Source organism: Mastigoproctus giganteus, chromosome 8 (genome assembly GCF_048544385.1).
Source record: "Mastigoproctus giganteus isolate SK-2022 chromosome 8, ASM4854438v1, whole genome shotgun sequence".
NCBI lineage: Eukaryota > Metazoa > Arthropoda > Arachnida > Uropygi > Thelyphonidae > Mastigoproctus > Mastigoproctus giganteus.
The window spans coordinates 58,594,377-58,606,858 of NC_143582.1; the positions used below are offsets into that span (position 1 = coordinate 58,594,377).

Below are 12,482 nucleotides of genomic sequence, written 5' to 3' on the forward strand. Positions count from 1 at the left end.
GAAATTTTTTTGCATTTTTAGCAGATGCAAAAAAGTCCGCTTCCTTGCATCATTTAGACATCATAATTCTATTACTAATAGTATATCAGTGTTCCTAATACAAAGCTATTTTGTAAGATATAACTGTATAACTGAATCATTACATCATCTCCCATTAATATCTTAACATAATTTATCAAGGTAATATTTCGTATTACATATTATGTAATTTAAACGAGTACAGTATCTTCCATTCTAAGATGCGTGTCTCATACACGCACACACAGCCATATACAATACACATACAATTCATTCTTGATTTTTGTAGAATGTTTGTATATTTTATGGAAAATATGAACATAAAATTGATAAGTAAAACATGAAAACATGAATATAGACTTGTGTTTCACAAACATTATTTGTACGTTATATATAGATATAATCATAAAAATTTAAATTTTTTTATAAATATAAACTAAAAAATTCATAAATTAATCTTTATTTTATATTTACAAAACTAAAACTTAAAAAAATTAATTGTTCCTTCTGTAGGTAATTAATTTGTTCTTCGTACCGCTGGGGCGACTACCTACAATGTATATGCTGCTGAGTGATAAAATACAGGTTTTTATCGGTCATGACTACCTTTATCCTTAAGTTGATTGCTACGTCACTACTTTTCTCGTTATCAGCAAAGGTAAGTCTTTTATGATAATATAATTTAGTTCTTTATATTTTTATTTATTAAGCACAAAAAGTTATAAGATACAAGTGAAGCTGCTGTCTGATTCCTTACTAGTTCTAGGAGCTAAAAATCAACATCATTTTTAACAGAGGAAATAAAGCGCTTGATCTTGTTTGTTCTGATCTTCCACTTCAAGAAAAACAGCAGCAACATTACATTTAAATCCAATCACAGAAGTGTAGAGCTTCAAATAGCAATTTGCTTCAGGAACCTTGCCCCACTTGAGAAATCACCAAAATGATATCTTCATTCGAATTCACAAAGAAAATATTTCGCAGCTCTTAAAATATTACCCATGGGATTCTTTCAGAAATATACTTATACAGTATGCCACCGTTCTCCTAATGAAATGGCTGAATAACTAAAATCAGAGTCGGCATCCAAACTTGCAAGACTATCTTCTCATTGCAGACCTTGGATAAAATCCCACCTTAAATCATACTTTAAAACCAAACAAAAATACTACAGGTTGTTGAAGGAATACTGCCCTTCACCAGCGCACATAAAATATAAAAAAGCAGAGCATTATTTCAACTCAAAAAATTCAGTTGTACAGAAATTATTTAATATTCAGGCTGAAAAAAATACGAATCTTACAAAAACTAGGGCTTCCTTACAGAATGATCAAGTTTAGAATGGATAAAGTTCAGTATGGAACCTTGCATTTCTGTCATCTGCGCAGAAGATATACAGCACGCGCGCGCGCACGCACGCGCGCACGCACGCGCACACACACACACACACACACACACGCACGCACGCACGCACGCACGCACACACACACACACAGAGAGAGAGAGAGAGAGAGAGAGAGAGAGAGAGAGAGAGAGAGAGAGAGAGAGAGCGAGAGAGAGAGAGAGAGGATTATGATTGCATGCAACAGGAAATGCCTCTAATCAAGTCCTGATGATTAACCAGCTTTTTAACAAGTTAATTAACAGCAGATAATTAACCAAATACGCCTTAATAGTGGTGAAGGCCCTGATGGCATCCCTAGTTTTGTCATTAAACTTTATAGGGCATACGTCATTGATTGCTTAGTGCAAAGCATTAATAGGTGCATTTCCCAGCCATTTATTCCAAGAAAGTGAAAAAACTTGAGTATTACTCCAATTTCTAAACAAGCTAGTAGGAATAACCGTACAAGTTATGAACCAATTGCTGTTTCGTCAATAATAACTAAAATTATTGATATTCATGCACATATGAAGAACGCCTTAAGACGTGTGGGCTGCAAAGTTTGATAACTAGACATGTAAGGGCAGATCTGATTGAGATTTATAAGTTAAATTTAATGAGGAAAGTTCTTTTCTGCGTACGTCAGCCGAGAACCAAAGGCTGCTAATATAAGATATCAGGGAATAACAGAAGACTGGATTTCATGGAAGTTCACCTACGAGAAGCGGGTTGTAGAACATTACAAGTTGCCTCCAACCGTGAAAGAGACAGTGAGTTTGAATAGTATGTTTTATTATTTGTTATTATATTATATTTATTTATTGGCTGTTGCAGAAAAAGTCACTTCCTTGCATCATTTTGCCTTACTAATACTAATACGTAACAAACTTAGTGCCAGAGCTGATTGGACTGTTGGTGCTTAGCCGTGACCAGCTTCAGTCTGAACTTTTCCCTTCTGAGACTTTTGAAATCCAGGGAACATGTTGCAACTCCGCTGCATCATCAGGGCGAGCGAAGGTGCCACGTGTCATTGTTTATCATGTTTCAGTGTTGTACATCCCTTCTAGAATGGATGTAGGGTTCCTGCAACGCTGAATTGTACTGTAATAGTGCGCATATGCGTAAATGACCCTTTAAATGTTGCTCCACCGCATGGCAGGAAAGTAATGCTCAGAAAGTAATACCATTAAGTTTAAAATATACGACATGCAGTACATTTTGAATCATACGTTATTAATTGATTTTATTTACACTTAGGCGGCTGTTCCTTATATAAAGTAAGACAGAAAGTGTACTTACAGCGAGGCAAGTTTAGCAAATAACATATGCATTCAAAAATTGCAATCGGATAACGAGGGCAGTTACAGTCGAGGATGACCTGGTTTTGCTATTTAAAACAATGAACTTTGGTTTGATTTTATTTCAATACATTTTGTTGATAACGAGTAGTTGTTTTATGTCTACATAGAATTTTAAAGGGTGAAAAATAATAGTGTGCGGTTAGAGGTAAGTTACAGTGGGTGCATATTGTGGTAATTTACAGTACACAGTAAATTATGTTATAAATAAATTAATCAATACAGTACTCTCTCATTGTTTAAATATGGTATACATAAGAGAAACGAAAGTTAGCTAATGTACGCAGTGCATTTTATTTTAGGTGTGTTCTATTTTCTGTTGTAAATGATATATTTTTCATTTTATTTGATTAAGAGAAATGAAAATATAGACATTTTAATAAAACTCTATTAAAACTTAGCCATTTAGTTTAATTGCAGCTGTATCATGTTTTAAGTTTATTTTATCTCTTCGCAAGTGACATCACGTTCATCACTCTTGCATCATCACAATACACGGAAAGCATGCACGGATTGTCCAAAGCCAACAATACTGCCTTAAAACTACATTTAATCTACAAATTTATTTTTTACATACAGATTATATTGAAAAAAAGAAATAATTGCCGGATATCTGTTTTCACGATTTAAATGAAATCCTTGTTTGGCTCGACGAATATTTTTGAGAAGTCCAAATCCGTCAACTGGGAGTCCCTGTGTTACATGCGGATGAACGGACGGACATGGTGAAGGCAATAGGTGCTCAGCATATATATGTTCATCCACTTCACCGTTATGATATAGTGGATTACTAACTTAGAGATATATTTAGTTTCGTTTAGTTTCGCAAATTCTGAAATTATTTATTATAGAAATGGTTTCGGAGTTCAAGTGCAGTTATTCCGGTTTTTCATTCATATCAGCCAGCGCGCGCGCGCGCGCACACGCACGCACGCACGCACGCACGCACACACACACACACACACACACACACACACACACACACACACACACACACACACACGCGCGCGCGCGCGCGCGCGAATGTGAGCAGCGTTGTTTTTTTTTTTGCTATTTCTATTCTACATGCCGATTACATGTAGGATTCTTTCTTACTACTTTCTGAATTGTTTTGCCTAGAGCATTAGTTTCACACATACAAAAAAAGAAAATAAATAAACTACCGTATTGTTGACACCTAATTTTGTAAATCTCTACAGTGCAATTTTCCTTTAAATTCTCTCTGAGCAAATGAAATGAAACCATTAGTGAAATAAGGCTGCAAAATTTTAATTTTCTGCCAGAAAATCCCATTTAAGTTAATTCTGTGGTAATTAAAATTTAAGTTAATCGTTTTTAACCTGAAACAAAGACGAACTAACTGGAGCAGATGTAAAGGAGTTAATTAAAGGAGTTGGCGTTATGGAAATTTTCTAGCCAGGCGCACAGCAATTCTTTGCTAGAAAATTTTAAAAAATGTAAATCTGTCAAGTCCTGATAGATTTACATCTCTCAAGTTCCTGCGTGAAAGATGACTTTTAGTCAGCACCATTAGAACTGAAGTAAATATCACAAATTTATCTGCGCTTCAAATTGCAGCAGGCTTCGTGGTCAGTCTTGTATTATCCGATCATATTGTTAATTAGTGATAGCTGATTGTTTTGAATGATTTTCGTCTGCCAAATGGTATCAAAAGAAGTGAAAAGAAAATGCGATAATAATTTGTTAATAAAGGTCCAGTGAGTTGATAACCAGCAGCATAATGGCGATCAATAGAAAGAGACTTGAAAAATAAAAAAAAAATCTGAAACAATTACTAAAACTGGAATCAGCATAAGTTATTTGCTTCCATTAGTAGATAAGCCAAACATACAAAGTAAATTATCCATAACAGGTATTGTGTATCTCTGTAGTTACCGTTATCAGGGTGCGCTAAAAACTGATTAGATTATAAATGAGGCTCTCTTAAGCGCTCTGAATTTTGTGTACGTTTAGCGATATCGTTACTGAAATTTTACAAAGCACTTCAGTAGATCATTAAGCTTTGGGTTTAGATATATTAGTAATCAGTTTTTGAACTTCAAAGATAAACTCTGATTCTTGCCTCAAATTAGTTACTCGTGAAGTAACGTCTAAACCGTTAGAGATTCTTAAAATAGAAAGAAATACCAGATAAAATACACGTAATCAATATATATTTATATATAACTTAAAGTAAAAGGATAATTTCGTCCGGAAAAATTACTGGCTGCTCATGCTATTCCATAGTAAAGCAATTCCTTATAAATTATCTTCCATTTTAATGACAGATTCACATATAGCTATTCCTGTTATCTGTAAATAAAAATGGCATTTTACACTGAGTTAGTGATCGATGCCGATGCTTAAAATTTTATTATTTCATAACATCAAATACATTTAACATTGGTGCCCATTAAATATCACTATAATCCGGTGGGAGAGAGAGAGCTTAGTAACAGCCAACGGGGAGTGATCATAGAACGCTATAATAGCACTTAATATGTTCATGCCATTGCAGCAAAACTGCAATACCATAGATAAACGGTGGTTAAGAAAACACAAAATGAAAACATAATTGTCCTACCACAACCGGTAAATGTTCGCGTGGATCGCAGAAATTGACAGAAAGAGACCGGATACCAGATAATAATAAGTAAATAAATGGATGACACGCAGAAAAGTGGTACGTCCTCATTGAATACAGTAAACCTCTTTCAGGGAACACAAAAAGAATTATTAGTACGTGGACGATTTGTAGGGAGATGCATAGCATTGGATTTTATGGAAAAAGTTGTGCACAAACAAAAACATCGCAGCGTGCAGTTCATAGCGTCGACTTTCCTAGTGCATAGCCCATCGTAATTAGACCCTGGAACGTCGGAAAGCTATATTTTGTAGTAACAAATCACGATACACGGTTTCCGATCTTATGGCCTTGTTTAGGTCGTCAGATACCCGAACAACATAATTTATTAGAATGTGTCCTCCCAAATGTGACAATGGAACAATAATTGCTTCCAATCAGTAAACAGTCCTGGATAGTTTCGCTCTTTCCTGTACTGTGGCAGTAGTATGCGGGACCACTTTACTGTTTCATCATGACAACACAACACGTCATATTGAACAATGTGTAGTCACTTCATTTGAAAAAAAAGGACATACGGTAGTCTGTCCAAAGTCTGACCTTAATCCAACCTAAACACCTTTGGGATGAACGGGAACGTCGACTTCGGGTCAGACCAACAATCAATAGCTGAACCACTGTGTTGAAAGAGGAATTCAAAAATTAAGAAGTTTTCAAAACTGGTTCAGATTCTGCTGACGAAAATATAGTGTGTAAATAAGACGAACGATAGGACCAACACGTTATTAAATATTGTGTATCAATAAAAGGTTATTTGAAGTTACGGCGTCCAGTTACTTTTGGCAATGTAATTTATAATGTATATATGCATTATGCATATACATATTCATATATATATATAATCGATGATTGTACTTCGTGATCACCTTACATTCTGGAGTGATGTGTTGAAGCGTTTCTAGGGCCAGGTAGCATCATGGGTTCTTGGCGATGTATTTTCTGTAGTTCCTGGTGTTGGTTAACTGGTTTTGGGTGGCAAGCATCAATTCTTTCGTCTCAGAGAATAGCGTCCCGCTCATGAGAAGCATTCGAAGTTTCCTTATGTATGTGTCCTTGTAGTGTCTGCCATGGAATGACACCACCAAATACGGAGTATGCGGAAAGGTCAAGGAATGACCACCGCATATCCCGGAGCAATATGGCCTTAGTTGCTAATGCTCCTAAACACCAAATAACGAACGAACGAACCATGGAATGCATTCTTAGCCCATCTTTCTCCCTTCGTTTCATTCGTGTGAGCGGAAGGAGTTGGCTATGACGCTTATCTATCTTTATGGCCTGGTAAAGTGGCGCTGTGTTTTCTGTAAGTATTCCTTCAGGAGTAACAGAAGAAAGCGATAGGTTCTCAATCGCTTTCTTCTGTTGTTTGATGAGATCAAGCCCCTCCTTCTTTCCTGGCTGCAGTCACTCTCCCCACGGCCGACCGGGTGATGTTGGCGGCTATTGGTTATCATTGTTATTGTCTTTCTCAAGATTTCCTACAGCTTGGTATTTGGCTATTCTATGATCCCGCTGGAGTGTGTTGAGCACCGGAACTCCATGTGTGTTTATGGCTTCAACTGCATTCCCTCCTTTTATTTTTAATTTAAGCAGACCTTGAGTCTCTGATGGAATTTTTCGGTCAGACAGGCCTTGATCTCCTTTTGCTTTAACTGCTGAGCCTGCATTATCCCCAAACATTTGTAGGCCTCTCCCTCTGTCTCCTGGCTTCGATCTCTTTACCAGTTTGCAGTTGGTAGTTTTTCTGCCGACTGGTTTTCCCTGATCCAGTTCGTGGAGCTTGCATTTGTCTAGCCCAACTTCCATTGTGATATTATTGCTGAATTCTTAGGTTATCCGGAGTAGCTGTTGGAGTTGCTTCTTGGTTGCCACCTAGAGCTTAATGCTCTAGGTGGCAACCGAGTACATCAGGTAGGAGAGGGTGTATAGGTTGTTCCTTCCTTCCTTTCTTCTTTGAGGGTATGTTCTACTTGCTATTGTTGTGCTTGTTAGATAGCTGGTTCAGTTCTAGACAGAACCACGGTGGGCCCACGGCATCTCCCTGAAAGATTCCTCTTCTGATGGGGACCAGTCTGGTTGTGATGTTTTCGACCTTGATGGTGGTACTCCATTTCGCCATGGTGCTTCTAGGAAATATGTCACTGTCGGGATGGCTTTGTAGATCTTCAGCGTCTCTCAGGGCATCTCCCTGAAAGATTCCTCTTCTGATGGAGACCAGTCTGGTCTCCATCAGAAGAGGAATAATTTAGCAGTACTCGTATATACTCCCTCTCCTGTTTGCCCAGGTACAGGGAAGGAAAAATCTGCCATGACCAAAAAAGATTGATATGAACAAATTGAAAATAATCAAATTAAATAAAAAATAAGTATACATATAATTAAATTTTAGACAAAGTTCAAACTTCATTGGAAAGATCTGCATCTGTTCACAGTCTGTTGGAAAGCCAGCAGCGCTAGGAGCTGCAGAGAAGAGAAATACCAGCGCCAGGAGCTGCCGAGAGCAGAAATTCCAGCACAAGGAGTTGCAGTGGATATAGCAAACTCAAGCCTCCACGATTTCACAGAACTCCAGGTAATTCGGCATACACCATACCGCATTACAAATCCAAGGCTTCCAGATGCAGAAGAGTCTTCCACCTAAGAAATATTACAGTTGCAAAGGCTTGGAAAGCCAAGAAGTTCTGTTTATCAACTAGAATTGTCTCGCAGCCTTCTGCCATAAGATTGAGATTACTAACCCGAGATAGCAATTCAATTCGTAGATCGTTGTACTCCTCACAATTGTACATAATATGTTCCCATGATTCTCTGAATTATGCAACTTTGCATTAATCGAACCATGACCAGTTAATAAGAACATAGCTTGTAAGTTTGGGATAAACCATTCGAATTTTATCGAGGCTGCATTTCTTAAATCTGGGAAACATTTTTGTGTAATCTGCCCTTTATCACAAACACTCCAACGCTCTTGGCAGATAAAGCATCCCAGATTCTTGTCCTTTCCTTCCTGGGATATGCCAAAATGTCCACCTGTATATTCAGAAAAGAACAGGGAATGCCACGGCGGATGAAGTAAGCCAATGCACAATACAGTAAATGCAGATCAATAGGCAATTTTCCAGTCACAATCTGCAAAGCTGGGGTCGACACAGTTCTGCAAGAGGACAAGAATTTATCCTCCTTGAAACGGAAGAAGATTATAAAGCATTGTCACGATTCGCCCATGACCTCTTCGCAAGAAGAAGGGTGCAAATTGTCATACACTGAGGAAAAGAGAAAATGCCACTCGACCATGACAATTCAAAGACAAAACATATCACCAACCAGCATTTCTCCTCTTTAAACGGGAGAAGATTAAAACTGAAAAACTTGATGACAGACTGCAAGCGCAACCTCAACAACCTGAACTGCAAGTACGGGACTTGTCCCAGTAATGACCTACAACCCTAGAAGTTGACATCTCTTTAGATGAAGTAGAACTTAAATAGAAGACCTATCATGGACTTGACCCCATTGCAGCTCTGCTGCCAATGCCACAGGAGATCCTATACCTGTGCTCTCTTGCACGGTACTTTCTTTCCACTTCCCTTGGGAGGGGAGGAGATGGTTTGACTGTCTTTTCCCCTCCTTGCCCTCCTTTTCCTCCTGGTGGGACATGGGTCTGCCCCACTGACCACAGGGGTCACCTCCTCTATCGACCCCTTACTTCCTATTTCCTTCCCCTAGCCTTCAGTCTCTCCCCTACTCTGTTCACTTTCACAACGTAACCCCACACAGTCTAAATTTAAATTTAAAACTTTGACGTGGGATCGCCTTCCCTATTGGCTACATATTTCTGACTTTACCCCGTCTTCAGTCTCCCCCCACTCTGCCTAAAGACCAGCGAACGCCCCATACAATGTCAAAATTTTAAAAAATTGTCAAAATTCCAACTGCATACGAAAACCCCTTTCGGCCTAACCTTTCAGCGTCTACTTCCCAATACTATTAAATTATTATTATTTTATATATATATATAGGTCCTTGCTACTGAAATCTCAGGAAATTGGGTGGCAGGACCTGCCAGAGTGAAAACTTAAAATTGCTGGGTACCTGGTCTGCCTCCACGAGGCATAGTGTGGACAACATTGGGCCCCAGCAGGGGTCTAGCGGCTAAATGGCCAGAAGAACAACAATACACAACACTACACTTACAAAATCCATACACTTTTAAATCTCTCGCCTTCCCAGTGAGCTGGTACACCTACAATGAAAGCAATGCGAAGATGGGGGACACCCCTGGTACCGTTAGACACGAACACACTATTTAAAAAAAAAAAAGTTCTGCATGCCATGCACATCCACTCTTTGAATGGAACTGAGCTTTCTAGTAAATACTTTTCCACTTACATGTTCAAACCAAATTGGTGCACCATACGTTACCATGGGGATAAATACATATTCATATAGCAAGTTCAGCGCCTTACCTTTTATTCCCCAGCCAACTCTATTGATTCGAGTAATCATCCCAATAAATTTTCTCACCTTTTTCTGATAGATAAGTAACATGTGAGTTGAAAGTCAAAGATGCGTCAAACATAATGCCTAGATATTTTAATTGCCATGCCGATTTTAGGCTCGACCCATTAATGGAGGTGGACTTATTCAGCTTTGGCTTGCATCCATGGTGGGTGTTAGTTCTTGGGAGCGAGACCAGATGGCCCCGCTATCTACATCAGCCATCACTTTGACCTGGGGAAGTAGGTCCGATGAAGCAGCTTTCGCGATTCTTTTTTTCGTTATTGTTCTGATTTTTATATATTTATTTATTTTTTATATTTTCTCATGCGAGTCTACCAACGTGATGGAAACGCCTTTGCTCCTGCCAAGATGGGACTCAAAATCGGGTCCATCAGGCGGTAGTCCAGTGTTGTAACCACTGGCCTGAACCTGATCGAGGATATTTCTGAAGTTTCTGTTACAGACTGTGTAGCTTTCTTTAAAACCAAAACGACGAAATAAGAGATTTACTGTTTATTTATTTCATGTATATTTAATAATATATTGAATTCCTCCTTCACTGTGTACAATATCATATTATCACGTGATTGGTCTCTGATTCCACGTAATTTATTATGATTTTTTAAATGTAACTTTCCCTTTTTATTTTTGGTCCCACTGAGTTCAGGACTCTGGTGCAGCTGCGCCGCATGCACAAATGGATGATACGCAACTGATTCTGTACATCTTTTAACATCAGCATATTTCGTATGGCGCTCTACAAAGAAATCTTCGGGTACTTTTCATACCCGAATGCAGTAGTTTCCTGGTTTTGACACTTAGGTGTTAATATTGAAAACAAATCAAGAAAGCACACCAACAATAAAAACATATTCCATTTCTATCTGAGAATTATATTTATGCTTTGGCCTATAAATTTTGACCATTATGACGCATATGAAACAAATTATTTTAATTATAAAAATGCGACTTTTCCCATCAGTTAAAATTACTTTGAAACATTATATACATGTCAAAAGTTGTCTTTGTTATGATTGTAAATTTAATTACCTCGTTTGAATTGTGGTTTTATTTTTTTCTTCCCCCTTCTACAGAAATTTCTTGATTCCTGCTCATGATAGGTGCAAGTGGAAATAGATTGTATATATATAAAAAAATAAATAAAATAGTGCTTCGCACTACAGTTTATGCGTTATCGCAGTGAGGAGTGTCCTTCACGCTAACCTGTTTGGCAGGGTGCCAGCGTGTCGACAAACACTGTTAACGTCTTGCATGGTCCACTTGCTGCTAGGTGGCCTGCAGCCCACAAGCAAAACACAATTTTACGTTGTTATTGTACAATCTTCTCTACTGTTGAAATTTTTTTCCGGTTAACTCTGGGCTTTATACACGACTTGCACATCCCGCAAAAATATGACTGTCTATGTTTTTAACATCTTACAGAATGAGAACAAGTTCATATTTTAATTTAAATAAAACAGCATCCCTTTAAACCGTGATATTTTTCTTATTTATTTTTATTAAAATTAGTCATCTGTTTTGTAAGGTCACACTGGATTTAAATTCTAGCTTTCGACCTCCTCCCACCACTGAAAGAGGGGTTCCGTGCGAATGACTGGATTTTTCATTACAGAATTTTCAGTGGAAAGGTCTACGTTCGAACTTTGTTGATGACTCCAGGATTATATTGAGACTTTGATAAGAGAAGCTAAACCAAGTGGTCTGAAGGAGATGTAGAATTTTTCCGGTTCTTGACATCTTGCAAATAGACAAACTTGCCTTATAACAAACATACTATTTGGGTGCTAAAAGTTAAGAAACAAGCACAAAAACGTAAATAAATCAAAAACCATTCAGTAAATGAGATTAATAATTCATAAAGAGTGGACAAATTTCGATCTGAAATTACACAGTTATACTAATGAGTTCATGAGCTTTCAGAAATAGCATGTCGATAATCCATCGAAACATATCCTAAACAAGTTAGTTAATGTGCACAGTGTGTTACATGTAAGGCGCGTTAGCAAATAGTAATAATTCATAACAAAATAAGTCATCATGAAAATTTGTTACAAATATTTCTAAAACTAAGTAAGCATTGGCATTTTGAAATGGATCAGCGCTCCTGGTCCAAATTTACAGTAATATTTCTGTAAGGAAACTATGAGGATACTATGAAATCGGAATTGAACTTCGAACCATCCCTGGAGAATATACGTTGGATATGTGGTAGAAATCCACATATTTCTTATTGATTAATGCGAAAACCACCTTTTCTTTAATGCCGATTTTTGTAGGGGGTGGGGAAGAGGGCTGTTAATCTCTAAAATTTTCCAAAGGACCAACAGAACATAGGTTGAAAATTTTGCCTCTATCTGACTTTTCGTTCCAGAGTAATAAACAACATATACTTTTATTTATATGAATATATTTCGTTATTCTTGGGGGATAGGAGGGGAGGGGAGGGGAGGGGAGGCTGTGATCGATCTTAAAAGCTTTCCAGGGACAAAAGAACACTCTCTGAAAATGTGATAGTAATCAAACTTTTACTTATTAAGTCATGTCTAAACATCCGATA

General features: G+C 37.7%; 2 protein-coding genes across 4 annotated transcripts in view; one reads left to right on the top strand and one right to left on the bottom strand.

Moving 5' to 3' along the window:
- Positions 1 to 12,482, bottom strand: part of LOC150081555 (four and a half LIM domains protein 2-like) — a 337,841-nt gene that overhangs the window by 166,714 nt on the left and 158,645 nt on the right. The gene's annotated exons all lie outside the window — the stretch shown is intronic.
- The window catches only part of Eaf6 (chromatin modification-related protein EAF6/MEAF6), a 425,780-nt gene that overhangs the window by 74,345 nt on the left and 338,953 nt on the right, over positions 1 to 12,482 (top strand). The window contains exon 2 of the mRNA XM_090380123.1: positions 532 to 676. Coding sequence (XP_090236249.1) covers positions 617 to 676 — 60 coding nt within the window. The 5' untranslated portion in view covers positions 532 to 616. The remainder of the gene's footprint in view (positions 1 to 531; positions 677 to 12,482) is intronic.